Source organism: Takifugu flavidus, chromosome 1 (assembly GCF_003711565.1).
Source record: "Takifugu flavidus isolate HTHZ2018 chromosome 1, ASM371156v2, whole genome shotgun sequence".
Lineage (NCBI taxonomy): Eukaryota > Metazoa > Chordata > Actinopteri > Tetraodontiformes > Tetraodontidae > Takifugu > Takifugu flavidus.
Window position 1 is genome coordinate 12087986 of NC_079520.1, and position 25246 is coordinate 12113231.

Genomic DNA, 25246 nt, shown 5'->3' on the forward strand with positions numbered 1-25246 from the left:
TGCGACGCGTGCGTGCGCGTGCGGCCGGTCAGCGGTAGGCTCAGGGCTGGGATTTCGGGTTAAATATTCAAAATGGCGGACGGAGGAGCAGCGAGTCAAGATGAGAGTTCAGGACCAGGTAATGATTACAGCATTTTACATATTCATACTCATATTCAAACTGCGTTACTCGCAATTTATGATAAACAGACCTCGCGTGAGACGCGGGCACGTTTAGGAGCGCAACAATTTGAGTGTTGTTTTAGTTCATACACAGCTAGCCGACAGTAATTTGACAGAGGAGGAAACGAGCTATTGCAGTGCGACGGCAAATTTCATGGAAACATGCCTCCCCCCTTTGTGTGATTAGACGGATGTACGCCGCTACATATTCATGCCTCTGTCGACAAATACAATTTAGCATATTTTATTAGTCATCGCCGACGTGACTCTGCTACATGTGTGGCATATTTAGATAACGCGGTAAAATACTTTGATTGGAATCAGTAGGCTAGCGAGCTAGCCTTAGCTAGCTAGCTAACGCTTGGCTTTGTGTTGATACACACTGGCGAGAAGGTTTTGAAAGTGGTTTGCATATTCATTTTGGAGAGCCGGGCCGTGGTGGCGCTTGTTTGTTTTCTAGCGCACTCTGGAAAAGAATAAATCAAAATGTAGCAAATGTGGAATTTGTTCGTCCACCGGTCCCAGTTGGCTGTTCTACCGTTCGACGTGATTTTAGAGTAGACGGTTTTCGCCCCGTCTTTTGTGCTCGGCGCACCGGAGCCACAGGCAGCCTGTTGTGTTATTCATGCGGGCCTGCCAGAACCAGAGTGCGGAGTTCAGCATATTCCATCAACCGAGTGGACGCCGAGGCTCCTCTGTTGCGCGCCACTGTGTCGTTGTTAAATGGTCTCAGGAGAGTTTTGAAAACCAAGCCCGGTTTCAGAAGTGCGGCTAACGTTAGCGTAACCTTCTCGAAGTTTTCTTGGGTTTTGTTGGACGGCTTTACGGTAATAATAATAACAATAGAAATATACCGATTTCGATTGTAGCGTGTGAATCTTGCTATCATTTTAGGTTCTGCGGTATTTTTGATTGTACTTGGGTCATGGCTTATTCTTTAAGTTGCACTAGTCTGAAGCTCAGCTGGCGTTAACCAGCAGCTCATTTAAATATTTATTCATTTCTTTTTTTATCAAGTCTGCTTGATCCCGCCAACACGGTTGGGAGAACTCCATCAACTTGCTTCGTCTCGGTCTTGCTTGAGTTTAAGGCAGCTTTTGTGAAGTAAAAACGAGTGTACCTGTCCCCCCCCCCCCCCCCAGTGGGAGGGCGGTGAGGCCCACTTCCGGAAGGCCACAATAATAACAGGCAGGACATTCTTCCATTCACTCTCTGGGTTCCGGGGCTGGGCAAGACTCAGCTTGATGCAGGCTTTTTAACGTGCATACTTACTTTCTTCTGGAATGAGTAAATACGGCTCTAGAGCAGAATAAAAATAAAGAAGCATCCTCACTAGCTTTGCATAGATGGATGGAAAGATTCACTCTTTTAATCTCAAACGGGGAAATTCTCATGTTATAGCAGCATATGGGCAACATTAAAACAGGTGCGCTGTAACAACGGACTAGGGGAGGGCGCGTACCAATACCAGGTATCGGGCTGACACCCGCCCGACTCAAGACCAAAAACCCTTATGACACCACAGCAAATCATGGCCTCACGTCTTGTTCAGAACATAGAGCACAATATCGTTGCTGGTTGGGGAATAGCCGAATGTGAAAGGTGACATGAAGAGTAGTTTGTTTTAGGCTTTTCATCAATCTAATCGGCTATATTGGATCAACCACTATTCTGCACATCAGCCATTATGGCTGATCACCAATCAGACCAATGACATCGGCATTTTCAAATGTTGCAGATACGACCATGACAAAGGTTGTGGATGGCCTGTGTTTTATCTGTCTGACATTGAAGATGTTAATAACTAATGATTCAAGTGTCAGGAAACTTTATTGTCTGTTACATAGTGACAGATCAAAGCATAAATGCAACAAAGATGCAACCCACATTTAACCCAATAGAATGTGATTGTTTCTGCATTAATGGGGTAAAAAGTAGGTTTTTTGCCACTGCTAGATTCACTGTTTTGCACTGTCTGTAGAACAGAACAAAGTGTGTATCAGGAGCCGCCTCTTTCTTCCGCAAAGATTTGCAAAGTGCATTACAATATGACAACCACATCGTCATTTTGTGAAACGTGTCGACTACTCAGTAACTCATGATGCCACAAGCAAGAGAGCCTTCTTAAGAGCTAATGACAGATCGTGCTCGTCTCCAGGTGAACGTTTCCTTCCTCTGGGTCAGTTTGCATAGAAAATACACGGACTGGCCGTAGCCTTTGGTAGGCAGGGAGGGCCAGGGGCTCCGAGGGAGGAGGCGGCCATTCACTTTGGTGAACACACCACCGGGCCGGCCTGTAAACAGAGCAGCAGATCCACACACAGAGGGTGTGCGACATCATGCTATAGCCAGGAGGAAATGACACCTTTAGTTGTTCACATAGCCATTTTTTTATTCCTTCGATCTAAAAATGATGAATTTCCGTTATTGCCCCCTTTAGAACAAAGCAAAATAAATGTGTTTCTTGAGTTGTTTGGGGGATCTTTTTTACGTCTGTGAAGTTTATAGTTTGCTTTCTGTCTCTGTGATGGACAATAAAGGTTTTTTTTATTTTAATCTTTAATAGGTCAAATACAAAGATGTTGACAATGTGGAATATGCAATACACTTGTTACAGAAAAGGAATTTAGTTACATTAAATGAATCACATTATCTTAAGATGTTTCACCCATTATTTCAGTCTGCCTTCATTTTGGTTTGTTTTAATTGAACTTTATTTCTGGCCACACTTAAATGCCCTCCAGAAGTCAATGATGTTTAACTTGTTCATCTCAGTCATTGTGGTGAAAGAAATTGTCAGACATAACTAAATAAAGGCTTTGGAACAGTTTACACAGTACACAAGTGTAAACATGATTACTAGGACTCTCTCTGGATAGAAGTGGGGTGGAACATCCCTAGTATTTATTCACTAGTTTGGTCTTCATATCACCATTTGCTCTTTGTCTGATTTTCAGCAGGTGGAGTTGAAAGTGAAGCAAACAGAACACTGTCATTTCTGTGTGTTTCCCTCTGTTGCAAAGAATAAATTACACACTACAGTATGAACACACCTCCATAAACACATCAGATTCTTTCAGAGAGTAAAGACACGTTACAAGATTATTTTAATTTATAAATGAAAGCCCTAAACTTCTTATTCTTATTATTCTTCTTCTTATTATTATTAACGGAACTATAATACAATGACTTATGTTATTAAATAGCTTAAAGACCAGTAAAATAATGTTATCTAGACATTTAAGATACTTTTTCTTTTAATGAGTTTTATAGTCCCACTCTTCTTCCAGCCTTGTAGTTCATCATGAATATTCATTGGTGTAAACACAGATGTTATGAATAATGCATGAATTTCTGTAATAAATTCAGGACAGAGTACAGAGAAGGCTTCTGTGAAGCTTCTGTCAGATAAGCTTTTTCACCAGGGAAGAATAAAATCATAATGAAGCAGAGCAGTTTGGGAAGAGACCAATAGCCACTTGTTTCCTGTAATCTGTAGAAAATATTTGCTAAAATGTAAGATTGTATTAGTATGAAGACAACAATAGCTATTAAAAGTGTTTTTTTGAGTGACTAAACTAAAACAACTTTACTTTATGAAGGGTATGACAGTGGTATTCTAGGTCAGTGGTTCCCAACCTGGGGTCTAAGCCCCCCTTAGGGGGCGCCAGAGGTTCCGGGGTGAAGTTATCAAATTTATAATTTTTCTAATTAGATTTTAATAATTGCAAAATTGATTCAAGTTCTTTATGAATTGAATTGAAGCTTAATTTATATTGATTCAGCTGCCGATTACCAACACATCTGTGGCCTTGCTTGTTGAACAGAGGGCGTAGCCATCGTGGATGCATTCGTGTGGTCACGGTTGCAGCTTGAGGGGGTATAAGAGCAGGTTTGGGAACCGCTGTGCCAGGTACACCATGTCAACACCATGTCAACACCATGTGTGACCAGTCTGGTCCTACTGCTGGATAGTTTGGTCCTTTCAGTGTGTTCCTGATCTATAGGAAGTTGCCTTCATCCACCATCATCATAAAAAAAAAACAGGTCCTAATCTTTTTGGTGCTTAAAATGAAAAAAATAACTTGCTTACCAGACAGAATGTGAGCATAGTAATCAGTAGGGTTTTTTCCCCAGTTTTTTCCCTCCTGATCCGATACTAAATGTCTTGCCGATATGATCCTATACAGTTTGATGATACACACTTGCAGTGCTCACTTAAAGACCTAAATCAAAGCTATTAATACCAAAACACCCATTTTTCACAGACATATTACATGGAAAAATGCCCACATCCAAGCAAAATACATTCTTATTCAAGAAATAAGTAAATAACTGGATCCCTTAGGTGGTAGATACCAAATCTGACCATTCTAAACAATTGGAACATTTTTGGTCACTGGCCAGATAAAAACAAACACTAGTGTGACGAGCCTCCGCTAGGCATCATACTTGCGTTGCCACGCTGTGCACGCAACCGTCTTTACAGACAGAACCGATTCCTCCTCAGTCAGATCCTATTTGCTACTATTGAAATGGCTGGACACTACTAATTAAGGTACACTTTGTCTAATGCTGAATTTCCTTGCTCGCATAAATGCCTCTGCATTATTCATCAAGCCAGTGCATATTATAGGATTAAAAAGATAAATATTTTTAAATATTCAGTATCCTTCTGGTGTCTACTGTCGTGTGGACTGGTTGGTTTAGTTCTTATTAGCACATTTATTAAAATCGCTATCATGATTCCATCCAATTTTTGGACTCTGCTCTGGTAGCTCATCCACAGCCACTTCTCTTGTGTATTGACCCACATCCTGTAGTTGGTTCTGCCTTTTGTGTAGTGTTTGGTGACGTACTTGAACATGTGTAGGTGGATAAACTGCCCCATCACTCTTTTAGCAGTTATGAGCTTTAAACCTTCTGCTCTAATGTAACTGCAAAAAGTTGGATTGTTGGACTAGTAGAAGCTTGGGTACCAGTTCTGCTGACACCTGTAGTGTAGAATGCTTATATTGGTGGGGTTTTTACTGGTGAATGTAGCCTAAATGGGCTTTTTGGAAGGGATAGAATGCTAAGTCCTGTTGGCAGGAACTCCTCTCTTAGATCTAGGTGCTTGTTATTGGTTATGCATATCATTAATTCACATATGTGTAGCTACATATGGCCTAATGACTTTATGCAGGGCTCTGGAATAACTTTTTCCAGTGGTGTGTCTACCTTTTTTGCAGGTGCATCAGTACAAATTTAGGTACACCCAAATTTTTGATTGCCTTGCCTTTGACACCATAATCTCACCTTTCTGTCGCTCTCCATACGTTCATATAATGTGATTTATTTTTGAACAAGGAGAAGGCGTAAACATGCTTTATTTGATGCACAATACATAACATGAAAAATAAAGTACTTCACTGAGTTGCAATTGAACATTTCAGACTTCAACATTAAGCCAAATAAAAGGGTTAAAGTCTCGGGGCCAGGCTCTATCTCAGACTCCATTGGTTCCTCTTCCCAATCTGATGGTATCAACGGAGGACCGGGTTTGGCATCCTAACAGGAACAGATGGCTCCGTACCTTGGCTGGATCGACTCTCAGTGTTGGGGATGGGTGGAGGGACAGTAGGCCGGGTTGAAGGCTTGTTTTTTAATGTAAATACTGTAACTGCTTCCGCCTCTCTTAATTGTTCGGCTCCTGAGGAGCTCATTTTGCTGGCAGTGAGCACACAAACTTCGAGCCATGCTCAGGACCACAGCCAATCGGAGGCAAAGCCGCCCCTGGCTCTGTCTCTTATTGGTTTGGACCGCGATATGATCCTGTGTGAGTGTAAGTTCGGTCATCGGAGAACACAGAAAGATGATGCGCTCGGGAATAAATTTCTGTTTTCACCCGGGCATCGTCAGGTGCAACGTTGCAACCTAGAAAAATGATTAGTCGTCCTTGTAAAAAATGTGGTCGCGTGCACAACCAAATTGGTCACACTCTGGAGTCCTGTTTAATGGTTTATTTCAATGATTTACTGTCTCAGCAACGAGGGGCTGAGATTTCCAACATCATGTTAGTAGCATTATCATAACATGAAGTCCAGACACAGTTGCAAGAAAAGTACGTGAACACGTTTGGATTTCTTGGATTTCTGCAAAGATTTGTCATAAAATGTTATCTGATCTGCCTCTCGTCTGCTTAAACGAGTGCACAAAGTTCTGTTATTACAGTCAAGTCTGGGGCAAAAGGGTCTGGAGGAATTTTAGACCATTCTTTTTTTTCCAGACTTCCACTTCAGCGATATTCCTGGGATGTCTGGATTTGACTGTTGTTATGACTTTGATCCAGAATTCCGAGCAATCCAAAAAGGTCAACTTACTTTTTCCTTGTGACTGTATGAGAGTAGCTTGTGTTTCTGGCCTCAGACTTTTCTGGCCTCCAAAATGAAATACAAATGTTATGTAAAACTGATCTAAATATGCTAATCCCAGAATGCCTTATAAACGCAGACGGCAGCAGCCTACCACCCACTCTCGTAGCTGCTTGCTGTGGAATGCTTCAGTCACAGGGGGTCTAACAGTAATGACAGGCCTGTGCTGGATTATTGTGGAGTTATTTATTTCCGATTGAGTGGGTCTCCCCCTCCTCCAAACCCACACCCCACCCGGTCTACGTGACTCTTGGCAATACCCGAGATGAGCAGTTTTTACTGTACATTTATGCCGACCAACACCGGCCAGCTTCATACTGCATTATGGGATGTGTTCAGACTTTACCTGCTCTTAGCTAATTACTTTTTTAGCTTTTCACTTGCACAATAATTGGTCTTGTGCCTGTGCTCCCTCTCTCTCTGTGCTGTGCCAATTCCTAGTTTGAGCACTTTTTCCTGTCCTTATTCCCCTGTTTTTATCATCCTCCAAAAGCTATCCAATTAATATGCTAATGAGGTGATAAATATTTATAGAGGTTTAAATTATGCAGAAAGCTTTCAGAGCCCGGCGTGAAATGCGTCGCTCGCAGGACTTCAAAGCCCTGCATCGCTAACAAGGCAGCGGCAGATTTGCATATGGCTTTAATCAGCTGAATACTGATTATGCTTCATTACAGAGGGGTGGGTTGGGAAGGGTCGACTCCGAGAAGTCTGCAGAAGGCTGCGCTTGTCGTTTGTTTCGTTCCAGAATCACGGAGAGGTTGAACTTTTTTCAGATGGAGAGAGTGAGAGAGGCGAAGCGCTGTAAAGTGGGGGCGATGAGAAGAGAAGAGAGCGCATAGAGACTGTTTGCCTAAAGCCTGTTAGCTTTCAGAGTGTGCTCTTGCCAGTGGTGTTCAGTGGACCGTGCTGTGGACAGTGCCACTGTGTCTGTGGAGTTCGTATTGAACCGGGCTCACTCTTGACCAGTGGAGAGTGAAGAGGGGGAGGCGGGACTGCCGGACACCCTGTCGGCAGGTCTGCCCAGCACAAGCAGTTTTCCACCATTTTTTCTGCAGCCATGCTGGACAAGACAGGTGGAGTATGAATGGCTGAGTTTGTGATGCCACTGGGCAGGAAAATGGAATGTTTTGGGGAAGAATTGTTGACATGAGTTACATTTGGTTTGGAGAATTTATACTTTGCGTCGTATATGAAACTGGAGTTCTTCATCCTGCATAAATATATTTTGCTGGTTTATTTCATGTTGCCTACTTAATTTCTTTACATTTTCTTTGATACCATTTTTTTTGTTTACAGATGTAAATGGTAAAAATGACTGTTTTTGCTAAATAATATACTAGATGTGGTAGCAGGTCCTCCATGCAGGGAGAGCAGGTTGCTGTACCTGTACCTGTCTGGGGTGTGAGCTTTCCTCACTCCGTTTCTCTGTCTGGCTCTTCCAGATGCTAAAGTGAATAATCAGTCAGAAGCTACTAAATGTGCAATGGAAAGTGGTGACGGAAACACCGGTGAGTGACTTCAGCTTTTTTTTTTTCTCCAAGTGCTGAAATCTGAATGTTGACTCATTTAATAAGTTTCATTTTTGGTGGCCAAAATGATGATTTTTGCACCACTGCTGGTCAAAGGTCACTGAAAATCAGCAGCTTCTGGGTCAGTTGGACTGTTTGCATCAGAGTAGCTGGCTCACTTGTAAAATATCACTCAAGTTCTCCTTCAGTGTTCAAGTGATTTTTGCAAAACTAGTTGTCAAACTCGGTGATAATCGTGTACAGTAGACAACTGGATACCTGCTGTGTGATGGAAAACCAAATGTCTGTTGCAGGTTTCTTCCTGGTTGTAACTTTCATGGGTTTTGAAGTCTGTGTTGATCAACTAGCATTCAGTTCAATTGATTTAATCAATTTCTCGATGTCTTTGTTCCTGTGTAGTTTTCCTGTCAGGAGTCTTACATTTGCATTAAAATACGAAGATCTTCTCTTCATTTGTCCACAAAGCTTGTATTTTTATTACCTCACAATAACATCCTTCATGAAATGCATTTCTGTCCCCAGGTATCCAAATAAATGGATTGGATTTCCAGAGGCAAATGGTGCCAACCACAAGTGCAATCACTAATGCACATGCACAAGCCCTCCTCCAACAGGTAACACACACTTTCACCCCCATTTGTCTGAACTTTTCTACTCATTCTATTGATGTGTTGAGACATTCAAACCACTTTTACCATGACACCAGGAATTTGAGCAGAGCATTTCCTCTGCACATAGGTACAGTTAGAAAGAGTTCTATTAAATGATTCTAGCTCTCAGTTTGTTGCCTGGCAACAAGGCAGATTAATCAACCGTGTATGCTGATTAGCTGCTCTGCGGTTGCTCGGAAACAGATGGCCAAGAATATGCAAATCTATTCAGAATTTACATGTGGTGCATAACAGTCATTTTAATTAGAATTTCAACTCTCCTCCCTTCTAGGTCACTATTTGTGTCTCTGAAGTCTGCGGTGCATTTTAAATACCTACTTTCCTGCTTCCCTTTTAGCTTGTGTGTCTTTCCTCACACAAAGAAAAGATTGTCTTGAATAGGTTGACGTTTTAATTTCTAGGCATTACACATTCGGGATTTTTGGGGCCGATGTTTCAGTTTAATAAATCATCACGTATGGGGAAATATGCATATTTCTATATATTTTTTATTTACTGTATACAGCTGTGTCCTGTTGACTTAGTATCAAAACCTTTTGCTAATGTTTGATATTCATGTTTTTGCCTCAAAGTGACTCAAATGAACAGGTTAAACATCTTTGACCTCTAGAGGGCATTTACTGGCCGACATGAGTTCAACGTTCAATCAGGACAACCCAAAGTAACTTGAGACAAAAATAATGCGTGCAACAACTTTTTCTGCAAATTCCTCCCTCCACTTGGCCAAAATGTAGGATTTCAATGTGTTTAAGATTAGAAAATATGACATGACCGAGCTCTAAGCATAAATGTCACAAAGATCTAAAAACATTTAGACCAATCAGTGCATCACTTGTCATTGGTTCAAATGTGTCTTTTACATCTTTGTAGTTTTTACGCTTTGAGCCTGTTACTGTCTGATGGACAAAATAAAGTTGAATCTTTAACCAGAAGCTAGAAATGTCATCATTAGCAAACAAATTTTGGACGCAGTTAAAATTCTTCAGAGTAAATGAAACAGATCAACTCAAGCCATCCAAAAGATGTGCAAGGGAAGAATCTGCAAAAGGTTTCAAAACAATGATGTCATTGATCTGATCATACTAATGTCATAAAGTGCAAAATATCGGCCTAGTAAAAGTAGAAACCTTTGACAGTGCCAGTAGTATTAGTTCATTTTGATAACTTATGCCTATAGGAAAACTCTTCTAAGCCCCTTTTTTTGCTTCACCTCTACCAGTCTAAGTCAGAGGACTCAAGTGGTCTCTCGACCTCCGTCCAGCAGAGTGTGTTGCCTCAAACCCAGCTCATGTTGGCCGGGGGACAGATTGCAGGAGTAAGTGGCTTGTTGAGTTAAAGCATAGCCGTGGATCTTTGGTGACACCTCTGCCACTGTTGAAAGATTCAGTGATCAAACTAGACTTGTCCTTTTTCTGGGGGAGGTCTTGTGTCTGCCTGTATGCTTGTTCATCCCAGCACCTGTGTCCAGTTTGTTGCATGGAGTGTGTAGACAACACCTAAATGTAGAGTACACACGGGATCAGATCATGATCATCAAGTCTCAGTCAGGCTCTCTTGTATTAGAGAGTGATGGGTCAAGTGTGGCTCTTGGGGTTCCAAACAGGAAAGGGCATTGTGCATGTGAACTTGAGTTGGACCATGGCAACATATTGAGTCTTACATGTGCATGGTTGCATGAGCCTTTTTCCATAATCTCGCTCCAGTATTGCCATAACAAAGACGTTTCATACTACTTTTTAATGTCTCTGAATCAAAAACAATACAAATATTTCAGTAAATGATTAAATTTTGATCCAAAGAGCTGCCATGTGCATCAAATAATTAATCCAACTACCAAAAGTTAGATTTGAGATCAGATTCCATGACATCAAGTCAGATTTTGTGACATAATTATTTTGAAGTCTTCATGTAATGCCTTGTGTTTTTATTGTATGTTAAAAAGAATTAGAATGCAAGCGATCTTCTTTCGATATAGCAGTTTGAGTCCATGCGTATTTGTGGGGTACTTCATCAGTTCTTGCATTTTTCTTTCTGTTTTCTCTCTCTTTGGACTCTTTTGGGTGTGTATTGCTTATGCGTCTGTCCATCCATCTTTGTGTCCGTTTAGTTGACCCTGACCCCACAGCAGCAGCTGTTGATCCAGCAGGCCCAGGCTCAGATTCTAGCTGCAGCTGTTCATTCAGCCAGCCAGCAGAACAGCACCAACGGGGCCAACATCTCTGCTTCTGCAGCCACACCCATTACCCAGCTACCCCTGTCACAGCCCATCCAGATCGCTCCTGTAAGTGTCTTCTGTGGTTACATTTGAGTACTTTAGTTGGATAATCCAACCCCTGCAAAAGGTCTGGCATTGTTTATGATTTCAGAGAGATTGGAATATTATTCAGCCTTTGAGGAGATGGATCTGGTTTAATCGAATATATATTATTTATTGACAAACTGCTAACTACAATACCCAGACCAAAGAGAATGATAGCTTAATCACAGTGCTGTGGGTGTGGGTGGGTGTTACACTGCACAGGCTATATGTTATGGTGAGAAAGAAACAGCATTTCTATTCTTGACAGTAAACATCCTTTGAAATTCAGTCCTTTGTAAAAGACTGTCTGTCTCTTATATGGTGAGATAATACATGGGCATGACACTCATGTTACAGATATTTCTGTTATCATGTGTTTGACACACTAGGGAACCACAAGGATGGAGTTTTTTTTTAAATGTTTCATATAATATATATATTTGTTACAGCAGCTACAGCAACAGAATCTCAGTTTGCCCCAGTTTGTTTTGGTGCAGCCTGGCCACCCAATTGCCACACCACTGCAGCCTGCTCAGGTCATCATCTCACAGACACCGCAGGCCCAGCAGAGTAAGGAGATGCAAGCAGTGTTTCAAGTTGTTCCCTTATATTTTGTATTAAAAGACGTTTTCATTTTTAAAACTTACCTGGCAAGTTCTCCTCTCTGTAGGCATATTACAAGCCCAAAATCTTCTGAATCAACTACCTCAAAGCCAAGCTAACCTCCTGCCCACCCAACCAACCATCACACTTCCACCCCAGGTAATGAAAGAGGCAGCGTTTCTAATAAATAGTGATTTTAAAGTAGCTCTGTTGTCACATTCTCTGATTCTTTTAAACAGACCTGACCAACATTTAATTCTTTCTGCAGCCTACAACTCCAACCCGCACAACAGCAGCTGCACCTATTTCATCCCAGCCCCACAGTCAAACACCACCCAAGCGGTTAGACACCCCAACTCTAGAGGAGCCCAGTGATCTGGAAGAACTGGAACAGTTTGCCAAGACCTTCAAACAGAGGCGTATTAAACTGGGCTTTACACAGGTGTGTACAAAGACCACTCGTATAAGATCTTCACATTTTCCTCTTGTCATGTTCTGTGCATTTTACTCCATGTCAAATCAATATTAAAGGTTAGCAGTATATAGTGTAAGCCATTGGTTAATTTATTTTTCAAAATAACCCTTTATTTTTTGCATTTCTAATAGGGGGATGTTGGCCTGGCCATGGGGAAGCTGTACGGAAATGATTTCAGCCAAACTACCATCTCACGCTTTGAGGCCTTGAACCTAAGCTTTAAGAACATGTGCAAACTCAAACCATTGCTTGAGAAGTGGCTTAATGATGCAGGTTTGTCCCTGAACCCACCTGAATATATGACATTGGCCTTGGAATTTAGGTAGATGCACACCAACAAAATTAACAGTCAGGCAAACTGAGAAGTTCAATATTCCTGCGTGTGTCTCTGAGTCTTTACCTTCCATCTCGTCTCTTGTGTGGGTGCTGTTCGTGCAGAGAACCTGACATCTGACCAGGCTCTGTCCAGCCCCAGCGCCCTGGGCTCCCCGGGCATGGGCATAGAGGGGATCAACCGCAGAAGAAAGAAGAGGACCAGTATAGAGACCAACATCCGAGTGGCCTTAGAAAAGAGCTTTTTGGAGGTTAGGCAATGACATTCCTACAGTTAACAAGTTGGTCCTCTGTGAGCATTAATAAAATGACAGATTTGAAGATAATGAACCAAAAACTGGTCAGGATTAGCAAAAGGATCAAAGGTAGGTTTGGGAATATGTTGTTATATCATCCCTAGTCTTTCACTCTGAAGGAATGAATGTGTGTACATAAGGAGTTCTTGTAGTTCAGACAAAGCGCTTCAGGTAATTTTGCTTTCAGAGTTTGTGCGTCAAGATTGCACAGCAGAGAGAGACTACAGACAACCACCCATATACATACTAATAAGACAACTGACAACTGTCCCTAGCAGATGAAATATCACAGTTACCACAGTGCTCACAGGGCATCTCTGGCTTTTTTGCCCTCTTCAAGCAGAACCAAAAACCTACCTCTGAAGAGATCGCAATGATCGCTGACCAGCTCAATATGGAAAAAGAGGTGATTCGGGTCTGGTTCTGCAATCGCCGGCAAAAAGAGAAGCGGATCAATCCCCCTAGCAGTGGCAGCAGTGGAGGAGGTAGCACTCCTATCAAAACTATCTTCACCCCTAGTAGCCCCTTGGTAAGGATGCATCTCTTTTCCTGTTTCTCTTTTGTTGTTCCTAATACATTCCAGCATTCATTTTATTTTCCCTTTTTGCACAAGGTGGCCAGCACAGCAAGCCTTGTTAGCAGTCCAACTATAAACACATCTTCTACTCTGACTGTAAATACAGTGATGCCTCTCACCAGCACCAGTGTCTCCAGTTTGCCTTTCACTGGTATGATTTTCTCTGTGGTCCATGACAGAAGTTGGTCACTACAAGCAGAGTGACATCTAAACTGCTGCTGATGTTTTGTCCACACTCTCCACTACAGGAACAACAATTGGACCTACAAACACTGCATCAGTTATCTCCACTGCATCCATGGTTACAGCAGCTAACAGCTCTCCATCTTTAAGCCCGTCCCCAACCATCAATCAGGCCAGGATTGCAGAGAGCAAAGCTGTATCTAATGCACAAACCAGCATCACACCGACTTCAATAGCCACCACTGTAGGGGCTGGTCAGGTGATGGTGGCATCTCCAGGGTTGTCTGCTGCTCTGCACAGTGCTGCCCAGTTGCCCACCAGTGCCAGCTTTGCTGCTATGGCTGCTGCTGCAGGGCTTAACCCAGGACTGATGGCTTCCTCCCAGTTTGCTCCAGGGTAAGTCTAAATATTCCTCTGATGTGTACTTGTACATAAAACACTCCTCCTTCTTCATTTAAACAATTGCTCTCTTTGCCCATGTGTCCAGGGGTGCCCTGCTCAGTTTGACTCCTGGTGGCCTTGGCTGTGCACTGAGTCCAGCACTCATGAGCAACAGCACTCTGGCAACCATCCAAGGTACATATCCCAACTGTTTTGCTTTTGCCTGCAAATATTTCCATGTTCGAATGGGTAACATGGAACTCATTGGATTTCCCCCAAAAATTACAATCGTTCTTCTTACACAGACACTAGAACACCATAGTCCTGCATTTGTTCGAAAACATATAAAGAATCTGGACACTGTAGATCAAATAAACCTGGCCCGGAGAACTCCAAATGAAGTTGGGTTAACAGGCCCAGGTCACTTGGTTGTGAGTCGTTTTATAAGAGCATGTGGAGGTTGAACTGGCCCCTCTGCGCATGTGCTACATTTCGCTTATATTTTGGTGACCTGGAAGCAGAAGCAAGCATCCTGCTGAGTTATTTCCAAACCGTCTGCAGTGTGTGGGAGCAACCGCTTGGAACAGAGCGAACCACAACGCTGAGACCGCTGATTTAGAACATACACACAGTAATGCCAAATACTGATGCATGAACTGCCGTTGCTTCAGCTGTGGCTGCTACCTCGCTCGTGGTGTGACAAAAAAGGTCAACAGGTGTGGCCTAAAAACAAAATGAAACAGTGCAAAGCGCCACCTAGCAGAGGGCTGAGCCTAGACTCCACCATTATCCAACTACTTTAAATTACTTTGCAGACAGAAAATTTACTTGCATAAATTATTCAGGCCAATCAAGTGTGACGTGTAGTCCAACCATCATTTCATTGTTGTCTGTTCCTTTTTATGAATTTTCCTCCGTCTTCCTCCAGAACCCCTACAATTACATGTGTTTAATAGTTTCCAAGGACAATTATTGTTTTAAAAAGATTTTTTTCCCCCTATAAATAAAGCTGCTTGTATGTCATTTCTACAGCTCTAGCATCAAGTGGCACAATCCCCATCACATCTCTGGATGGAAGCAACCTGCTGTTTGCCAATGCCTCTGCTGGTAACACACCAAACCTGGTGACAACGCCGCTCTTTTTGAACCCCCAGAATCTCTCGGTTCTCACCAGCAACCCCGTCAGTCTGGTGTCGGCAGGGGGAGGGCTGCAGGTCACTGCAGACACTCATCATCAACCCACTACGGCTGTTTCTGTGCAAGCCTCCACCATATCTACTGCTTCTAAGGCTCAGTGAAACCCGTTGGGATACATCTTAATTTAACACCGTATTTCTTATTTTGTGCACTACTCACCACACCATGTAGCTAATAGGAAGGTCATATGATACAGGCTCTATGCTTCACTCATCATCCCACCTTTTCATTCTATCATTATTTAATCTTTTTGCTTCCCCCAAAAAGAAAAAGGCCTCACCTGAGTTTGGGGTTTGCTTTTGGATTTTGCTGTTTTCTTTGCTTTTCCTTATTATTTTACTGTGATTATTATTATTATTACTATCCACCCACAACCAATTGTCAGAAAGTTACTTGGCCTGCCGTCTTCATTAACCATGACTAGAGAAATACCTTTTACACCATTTAGCTGTTCAAACTTTGTATATATAAGCATATAAATATATATCCTCCTAGTTCCAGCTCAGAACTTTCTCTGAAATACTTCTAACCAAAAACTTAAAGATTTATCTCTTTTTAACATTCAGTCCAACCTGTTTTTCTACTAATTTCACAATACTCATCCTTGTGGGTGATTTGCTTGTCACCCTGTGTTTGATTTTGGTTGTTTTGTTTTGTTTTTGTAATCATATCAGAGTTGTTTGGTTGAGGCAATTTCTTTTTGTCCTTTGTCTAGATTTCTTTTTCCAGTATTGTAATTTTATGTCTAAAACTAAGTTAATTCAACTATCAATTTTTAATCATGGTTATAAGGCTTTAAAATCAAGTAATAAGTGGCTGATATTAAGGTTATCGTTGCTTTAAGGGTCAGAGGGATGAGATGCCTCTCTCTGCTTCTCTCTTTCTGGAAACACTGATATTTGCTGTGGTGGTGATGTGACCACAGAGCTTTTGTAAAATGATGGTTTAGGTGTGGATTGTAGTCACTCATGAAAGATGACTGAAGACAGAGTGCAGATAGGCAGTCCCGTGGCGAATGGAGGGGGGCTCTGTTTGAAATGGAAATCCAAAGGAGCGCTGTCATGCATTCAGAGGTAAAACCCAGACGTTTGCTTGTGTGGTCTACAGCTCAGAATGATGCTGACATTTCAGTGACTGCATGACCCACAATGCTCTGGGGCTGACCGGTCTCTTCGTCAGTGGACGTAGTCATCACGCCAGGTGTGTGTGTGCACTGGCTAGATGGACGTGATGTAGTTGTTTTTGTTCTTTCTTGATAGTACCGTTGTATCTACTTGTGCACAGTATCTGTACCAAAAACTGGATTGATGAGCTGCAGTCTGCCTGTTTTGGGAGGAATTAAATTCTGTCTGTTTTGTCTGCAGTCACACAACTGACTTGCGTACTTTAAAGATATACCAAAAATATTTGTTAAAATAAGTGCTGTGTGTAGTTGGTGTAGCTTAGTCTAGTCGATATATTTATGAATGCAGATTCTCTCATTGTTGTTGACAGAATATAGAAATGCAATATTTTGATGATCATTTTCCAAAGATGACCTTTTTTTATTTGATAAAGTGTCTCATAGCTCAACTTTTTAATTGGCAGCACAACTGACCAAAAATAGGGCGTTTGGTGGGTTGGAGCATGAGAAAATCTTTGCTTTGTACTTTGTTTCTAATTGCTGGGGATGATCTCCCAGCCTGATCCTGGTTTTCTTTTAGCCATTTAATGGCTTGTTTTCCTTTTAAACCTATTTTGGCCGTTTTGGTAGCAGTTTTGGACTTAATAATATTCAGCCATAAAACAACAGCGTGAACCAAAGTGGTTTTTTCCTCTGTCGTTACTGTGTCTGTCCCAGCACACAGATTTGCCGTTCACACAGTCTACTTTCTGCACCGACGACAGATTAGTTTCTGGTTTTCCCAACCGGGTCAGTACCTGGTATTTCTGATGTAGTGTCGCTGGATCGCAGTAATTTAGCTTTAACAACCTGCTGCTGCAGTGAAGCTGTTGAGAGGTCTGCATGCCCTGCTATAGCTTTATGACTTTGTCCTGTGAGAATCAGGATGTCTGGTTTGACCCTCCTGTCAGGAGTTCTCACCTGTATAAATGCATTGATCTGATACCACACCTGCTACCGCCACCACCATTTTGAGCCAGCACATTAGGAACCTGTTGTGCGGACTCGTTCAGCAACCTGCCTGGTTATCTTACCCAACACAGAGTTGGTCTGAGTACTGTTATATGCTACACATTCACCTGAATCCCATACAACAGAAGCATTTTTCTCCTGCCTCTAAAGCGTCACCACAGACCACAAGCAGTGAGATTTGTCCACATCGTCCTCTTGTAGACTTCTGCTCTGTCGTTGAATTACATTGACTGAATATACCTCAGCAGCACTTAAACACATGGTTCTCCGTTATACTTTTCTGTGGATAGAACAGTGTAGAATGTATAACTACTGTCTGGCTTGCCATTCAAATTTTATAGTGATGAACCATGAATAGGAACACACATAAAGCAACCTACTACTGCTATTTTCTAGTACTACTAATGATGGGTATTGCCAGGTTTATTAATTGTTTTGAGATCCTTCTTGCCAAAGTTAAAAGCCTTTCTCTCTGCAGCTCGGCAGGTGTCCGGCTGCTGTCAGGACTCGCTCCTGTTAGTGCTGTTTTTAGTTACTGAAGAGTTGAACGTGATAGCAAGGTGAACCAGTGGCCATCGGCACCGTAGGATGTTACTGAAATATTTATCTGAGGAAAGACTTAAGGATTAGAGAAACGATCTTTTCTTAATTCTATACATATAAATATATATAAACTCTTGTAAGATATTCATATTTTATATTAGAACCAGTATGTTATCAAGACTGAATGTAGTCTTTATCATGCTTACTCAAAAAATGTCCCCTGAAAACTTTTCCTACTTTTTTTTTATTTTTTATTTTTTTTAAATTGTCCAGGCCAAATAAGAGATGAATGCTGAGATCGTGGCCCCAGGATGAGGAGACCTTTGTTGTGTACCTGCGGGTTCTTTTCAGCCTCTCCTGGTTCTGATGTTACTTCTTTTATTCCTTTTTTTTGTTTTTGGACTTATCGTGGACTTTGTTTGCTGTGCTGTCTTCAACAATCATTTGTTTTTTTTAAACAGATATATTTCTTTATGCCTTTAATTGTTTTGTATACCGCGAGAGGGCAAAGATCACTGGCTTTCTTAGTTCGACAAAGAAGATTAACATTATCATTTATGCCTTATTGTTATGTAGACATGAGCATTGTAGCATTGACGTGTGCGAGAGCTTGAGCGTCGCGCTCACCTGATGCATTGTTTTCCACTGAAACAAGACAGTGTACTGTTGGGCATTTTAGAGCTTGTTTATGCGGCTAACTTTGTTTGATTTTTATTATTTTTTGTTTTTCAGTGTGACTCAAACAGGCTGATAAAACCTGCGAGAAAAGCTTTACTAATAATTCCAGCAGAGGTTTGTGTGTGTGTGTGTGTGTGTGTGTGTTTGAAAAGTGAGAATAGGGCAGTCTGCAAACCATTATGGTGCTTTTTTGTTTTTTTTTTACCATCTTCCAGTAAATGTTTGAGAGTGACTTTAAAACCCAGTCGGACAGCTTGCTTTAGTTTCTCGAGAAGGGTCACTCTTGTGAAGCCTTGAAGCACGCCAGGGTTTAGATTGTAAACTTGGGGTCACGATGTGAAGATGATCGGCAATGCTGGCTCAGCTTTAGTGCTTGTTTCACGGTGTTGCTCAGCCACTCGCGTTGTGGTCTGTCGGCCCAAACTGGTTTGCTGGTTGACGAAAGAAAGGTTGGAGCTGTCGTATACCTCATTTCTAACTCAAGACTGAGTGAAACCTGCTTTATTCTACTTAAAATATTTAAGATAAAAATCTACAAAAAAAAAAGGAAATTTGTGTCAGTGGAGAAGTCAATTCGGAACTGTTCTGGTAAAAAGGTCGTACACAGCGCTGCCACGGGGGGGGACATTAGCTGCCCGTACTGATGAATGTTTTGCGTTTTTCACAATTTGGTGTTTCACACTTGTTTATTTCATCGGTGAATGGACTTTTTTGTTGTATAAAGACTTAAATATATTTAATAGACGGTAGTTATCCCCACTAAAATTAATTTTGATCGCCCCCCCCACCTAAAAAAAAAATTATGTAACACTTTAAGTTTGACAATCCTTTTTATCTCCACTCTGAGTAGGTACAGGTATACGTGTCCTCCTACAGGGCGGCGCTGTGGCGACCCGCTCCCGCTCTCCTGTGGTACCAACGTTGACCAAAGACTTGTAATTTGATTGTACATGAGCAACATTATCTCTGACCCATCCCCGCCTCACTGCTCAGCGTCCTCTCCCAGCAGCACACTCTCATCCTCGCCCCTCCTGTAAAAGCGTTGTTGTTGTTGTTGTTGTTGTTGTTGTTGTGTTTTCTTTAGTTGCATGCGAATGTGCAAAGCACCCACCGCACGGCGTCAGTGCTGCGGTTCCAGTGCCTGTGGGCGGGGATCGGCAGGGGCCGACCGGGCTTCTCCAACAGACATGAACCAGCACGGTGGTAGCTGGGTGATGTTTGTTAATACACACTGAGGGTTGATCCTGTGCACATTGTACATGCTCAGGACTTTGTATGATTGTCTGTCTTGAGTGCTGTTGCTAGGGAACCCCCTCCCCTCCCCTCCTGTTCTCTGTGGTTAAATGTTCTGACTCAGTGTGTGTCTCCTCATCATCTCCACTGTATAATCCCAGGATATTAACCATTGTCTCCAGGAATACACATCCTGCGTTCTCTTAAAGTCACTGCTGTCCTCTCTCATTGTCACGCTCGTACCGTTGACATGTCCTCTTCACCATAGACTCTGATCAGCTGTGACACTATGCATCACGGTCCCTGACGCCACACGGATCGTGTCCCCCCCGGCTCAGAACTCAAGCCGCCGGGCTGCAGTGACCCTTTTGTTCGATGCTTTACTCCACGTGAGCTCACAGGACCTCACAAGCGTTATCCCAAAGCAAAAATCCAAATATTTACCTTTTGACAAATGCAGATACCAAAGATATCTCTCTGTCCTGTGTCGGTTCTCTGGCTACTTCTCTTCCTTCCACCCTGCAGCATGTGTATTAAGTGACAAACCCAGCACTGGCTTTAGTCCTAGCCTCAGTAATTCCAAAGCTTAGATGTATATTTTGGTATATTTCTCAGAAATACTTGCGTGGAAAGTGTCCATTTGTTTGTTGTAACCTTTTTTTCTGCCACAGCATGGAACTAATTGCAGAACTGTCTTACTCCTAGTAGGTTAAAGATATAGTATTTTTGTATGTTTTGGGGTGTTTTGTCTGTGTGAGTGAGTGAGTGTGTGTGTGTGTGTGTGTGTGTGTGTGTGTGATTATCAGTTCACAGCCCAAGTGACCATGGCTTTCAACAAGAGAGGAAATAATAACACCAACTATGTACATACTATGTCTGTGTATCTTCAAAAAATGCAAATGTGCCCCCACTGGAAGCTTGGGCTGACCTAAAGGAATGCGTCCCACATTTGATTTCTCCCCTTTAGTTATTCTGCAGTCTGATGTAACTCGTCTTCCCAGGATTCTAATGTAAAGAGTTCTGGTTTCCATCATGGACAATGACACTGAGGGACACTGATTTAAAACAAAAAAAAACTTTGGAAAAACAAACAAAAAAAGGAAATAAATACATAAAACAACGAAAAATACTCCTGCTGCCTGTCACGGTGGCATGGAACTAAACGATTGTGTAGGAGTTTAAAGTATGTGAATCAGGATACATAGTAGATTTTGATGCATTTGTCTGCTGTATTTTTGTTGGTTTTGTTTTTATACACACAAAGATAATCTTTTACTGTACAGTTCTTTTGTTGTAAACACCATTAAACCATTTTCAAGTGTTTTGATACCTGCCTCGTCCTTCACTGCGTCCAGTCGGCCAAATCTAGATTCTTTCTGTAGAAACACACAGTTTAGCACAAATAAGCTCTTGTGTCCCTTCTATCACTTATTGAAGATATTTGGTTTCATGTGAACTATCTCATTTTTCTGGCATTTGAATGTGTCAGACTGACAAGACTGGATAATGAAGCTGATGTCAAAGTGAGCATGTCTGATGATCAGAGCAGGAAAATGCAGAATATGATTGTATTTGATCCTGAGGACCTTTATTAGATGTGACTGATTAATGAGGGGCTCATCATCCAATAGAGCAACTAATCAGTAAAGGAGCGCTTGATTAGGGTGCCAGGATGGCTCGTGGAGGCAACAAGGTCCGCTGGGGCTTCTTATTTTGGGGTATTCTGTGGAAGACAACAGGGTTGTAAGGACATATTTAGGTTTTACTTTGGCCTCACAAGTGCAGGGAGACGGTGTGAATTAGTGGCCTCACCTGTGGTTTCTTTTTCTTGGCCCCTTTTTTCTGTAGGTAAAGAGGAAAAACGGTTTGCAGCAGGTTGATTTGATGGCATTTTGCTCCAGTTTATGACCTGACTTACCTTTTGTGCTAAAGGTTCCAATTCCTGGTAGAGGTCAGGGTTCAGTGGTCTCTGAAGATACTAAAAATGCACATTGGGCACGACAGTAATCAAATGCACTTTCTAATCTCGGGAACGTGGATGACTTTATGGATGCTGCTCTTGCCGCCTTTGAAATTCTGTAAAATTGTCCTATTGAAAGCGCAGGTACCGGTTGTTGTTCACACTCTGACCACTAGGTGGCAACAAAGCTTCATCAAGACCGGAAGCGGCTGGAGGTGAATTGGCAACATCCAGCAGATCAAGTGTCGTAAATGATGTTCATTAATTCTTCGCTGTGTGATCCAGCGTCATTAGCCTTAAATATCAGTTACACAATGAAAGCTGTGATAAGAATAGCGGTTTAATAACAGATGAAATTACATAATTGTTCCTTCATAGTTTGAAAGCGCATTAATTAATTTGTAAAGAGGACAAAAGACATAAGAACTAACTTTTACAGATAAAATAATTCACACTCGATGTGACTGTGGGTTCACAACGTTCATTCTGTAAGTGACTGTTGTGTGGGTTTTAACAAATCACAATTATTTAATCTAAACCAGCCATTTGAAACATCTTTGTTTCTTTAATAGATGCAACTGTACATCATGTTATTTTAAATTATCGATATAGCTGCATCAATAAAGTAATAAACCTAAATTTTGTTAACAAGTGATAAATTGGCACATAAATCTCTAATATGATCAACTATAGTTCACAGATGATGAGGATAAGTTGAGACTTACAGGCTCTTCAGCAGTCACACGCGGAGTGGAGAAAAACTATACAAGAGGAAACATATTTGATTAAAACCTGGTTGGTCCACATCTCTGCTAATGTACTCAGGCAGAGAAATGTTTAGAAACTCAACCAAAAAGGGAAAAAAACATCAGTTTTTAAATCCACACGTGTTAATCTGGTAAACTGGTGTTTTTCTAGGGTGTTTCGTCGGTAAGCTTCATGCGTTTGCTGCATTTTAACCAACCTTCAGTTTTAAATAAACCATCGTGGCGATGATGCAGTAAGCGAGCAGGAATGCGTCCAGTATGTAGCAGGTCAGTGGGTGAGTCAGGAAATCCTCTGAAGGACAGACAAAAAGGACAAATCTGCTTAGAGACGAGTCTAAAACCAAGAAAAAACACTTCAAATCAGCAAAATGACAAGATTTGCATTTTAAAGTTGCACTTAAATATTTGATTTTGAATACATCCAGAAACTGTTGGTCTGTGGTGCTTTAGTGTGTTGATATGTGGCTGTGAGACTGGGTGGGACAGGATGTCCATTTAACCACAGGTGAAAGGAAAAACAAGGCTGCTCAAAGCCTCTTGACGATTGAGCAAGACCCCCTGAACAGGAAATAAGAGACGGTCTCGCAGGGACTTCCTGTCTGGCTCAGAAACCTGGGTGTCGAAAAATGTTTGTGATTCAATGTAACGTTTCTTCCACACGGATTTAGGATCAACTGAAATGACCAAGTTTTTGATAGCAGTAAAGTTTAGAGAGTTAAAGGCCTTTGAAAGGTGGACAAAGTTTGACATTAATTGGCAGGAAGCTAAAACAGTTTTGATGTGTTCAGTGTTTACGTTTCTTTTCTGGGGTCCTCAGCTAGAAAACAGTAATTTAGCTTGTATAAAGGGAAATATCGGTCTTTTTCTGTAACACTGAATTACTTAAGAGCAGAACAAGGGTCAACGAGAACAAACATCCTACAGTATCCGAAAAAATGGACTTTAAAATAAACTTTAAAATTAATTTGGACTATATGACTATAGCCCAAGTTAACGATATCAGTTAGGTATATTCTTGCATAAGAAAGTGCGTGTATGAAGTTTTGCAGTTAGAAGCTTTGAGCTTTAACATTTGGGACAGAGACGCTCACATTTATTTAATCTTTATTTAATCTTGTTTTCCCGTAACATCATTTCTATCGTTGCTCTACAACAAACTTTACAGACCTTTGTCTGCAGATAATGCACAGCGGTGTAAAAAAAATAGAGGTTCAAAACTTACTTCAGAAAAGGTGAATTTTGATCAAACGTCTACGGCTGATCTGGTAATAAATTATTGCAAATATAAACTTCCAGCAGCAAAAGTACAAAAACAGAAATAGACAAAGAAAACAGCCTCTGCTCAGCCAGTGTGGCCAATCAACCAAATCATGTAAATAACAACAGTAACAAACCTATTTAAATCAGAATTATGAGTAAGAATGTTCATATAAGCAGTAAATTAAATCCTCCTTATAAAGTCACTGACATCAGTGAATAAATGCAGTGAAGCAGTGAAATCAGATTCAGATTCTTCTATTTGTCCCACACGGGGAAATTTACAGCGGAACTGCAGCAAAAACACGCAGAAAAAAAAGAAATAAGAATAGAAAATATATAAAAAAGAATATATATATATATATATATAATAATCCAAGATAAATGGATAATCAGCCATCAAAGATGAAAATGAGATTATTTGTTCCTCTAAATAAGAGGGAGCATTCTTCGAGCGTTGCATTTATTACATATTTAATGACCCAAACTTCTCCAGTTCAGTCCAAAGATACTGATGTTCATCATTATTACCGTACTGATGTTGACTTTATTCACAGTGAAGTCACAGATATGAATTTAGTAATAGTCTTTATCACAAAACTAATTAATCACAGTTGATGTATCAACTTTAAGAGCTGCAAACATGTAACAACCACTGGTGTGAGCAAATGGGCGTTTAGCATCAATTAAAACAATAAAAATAATAAAAACAAGCCTAATTTCTCATCGTTCTGGTTTTCTGATTGTGACTAAATTTAGCTTTGCATCTCCGTCAGATATTTTGTGTCTAATAACAATCTTTTATCTTGTTGCGGTTGCTGCTGTGGTGATCTCACGTTTAAATAATTCACCTTATCTCAGAGAATAAGTCTGACAAGTTTGAAACGTGTCTGTTTACACACTGAATAATGGAAAGATTTGGTTTGCGGTCCTGTTGAAGGATCTTTCTGTCCTCTGCCCCTCTAGTGATTATTGTTGTGTCTTTTTTCTAATAAAACTGATCTGCAGTTGTTCCTTTGTTTAACCTGCACATCTCTAGCTTGGAGCAGGAGGAATTAAAAGATATTAAAGCAAAATGATAAATACACACACACACACACACACACACAACACGATTGTGTTTAAGCACAGATAAACACATTTTGACCTTTTCTTTTAAAATAAGTGAAAAACTCTCTTACTCTGACAGGAAGCAGGTGCCAGCAGCACCAACATCACACAGGTCCTCAGCAGGTCCATGTTCTTCTCTCTGTTTTTTCTCTGTACACTCGAGTTTTCTCTAGTTTTTTTTGCCCCGAACTGTGACTCTGATCAGAGGAAGTCTGTCGTAACCTTCAGTGCCCACGGAGTGTTACACTGTTTCCATTTCAGTTATTTCTGCTGACTTAAACACTCCTGCAGCAGGGGATGAAACATCACACACACACACACACAGATGCACACATGCACACACATGAAATAAAAAACGGATTTTTTGATGATCAAACTTAGCTTTGTCATAAAGACATCATTCAAATTTATGACCTCAGAATGGAGATAATAACTGGTAATA

General features: G+C 41.2%; 2 protein-coding genes across 20 annotated transcripts; one reads left to right on the forward strand and one right to left on the reverse strand.

Annotated features, from left to right (window-relative positions):
• Positions 1-7: 7 nt before the first annotated feature.
• pou2f1b (POU class 2 homeobox 1b) lies at positions 8-21037 on the forward strand. Of its 18 annotated transcripts, none has more exons than XM_057032364.1 (15): positions 41-118; positions 8021-8086; positions 8630-8721; positions 9998-10093; positions 10886-11059; positions 11527-11647; positions 11733-11839; positions 11949-12122; positions 12287-12428; positions 12594-12739; positions 13128-13313; positions 13398-13512; positions 13610-13940; positions 14032-14120; positions 14958-21037. In XM_057032364.1, the coding sequence occupies exons 1-15, from the start codon at positions 73-75 to the stop codon at positions 15221-15223; spliced, it is 2151 nt and encodes a 716-aa protein (XP_056888344.1). In that variant the 5' UTR covers positions 41-72; the 3' UTR covers positions 15224-21037. The 18 variants fall into 18 exon arrangements, with proteins under 18 accessions (XP_056888390.1, XP_056888442.1, XP_056888452.1 ...); XM_057032350.1 differs by having other exon boundaries at positions 12287-12427; positions 12584-12739; XM_057032391.1 differs by having other exon boundaries at positions 42-118; positions 11748-11839.
• On the reverse strand, positions 20916-25233 carry LOC130525575 (T-cell surface glycoprotein CD3 zeta chain-like). 2 transcript variants are annotated; one of them, XR_008950520.1, is made up of 7 exons: positions 24876-25207; positions 22635-22729; positions 22396-22431; positions 21629-21688; positions 21523-21552; positions 21297-21433; positions 20916-21086 (listed from the first exon to the last, which is right to left on the reverse strand). XR_008950520.1 is itself a non-coding variant. In XM_057032496.1 (6 exons), exons 1-6 carry the CDS (start codon positions 24931-24933, stop codon positions 21419-21421), a joined length of 294 nt encoding a protein of 97 aa, XP_056888476.1. In that variant the 5' UTR covers positions 24934-25233; the 3' UTR covers positions 21274-21418. The 2 variants fall into 2 exon arrangements, 1 of the variants encoding a protein (XP_056888476.1); XM_057032496.1 differs by lacking the exon at positions 20916-21086 and having other exon boundaries at positions 21274-21433; positions 24876-25233.
• Positions 25234-25246: the final 13 nt, after the last annotated feature.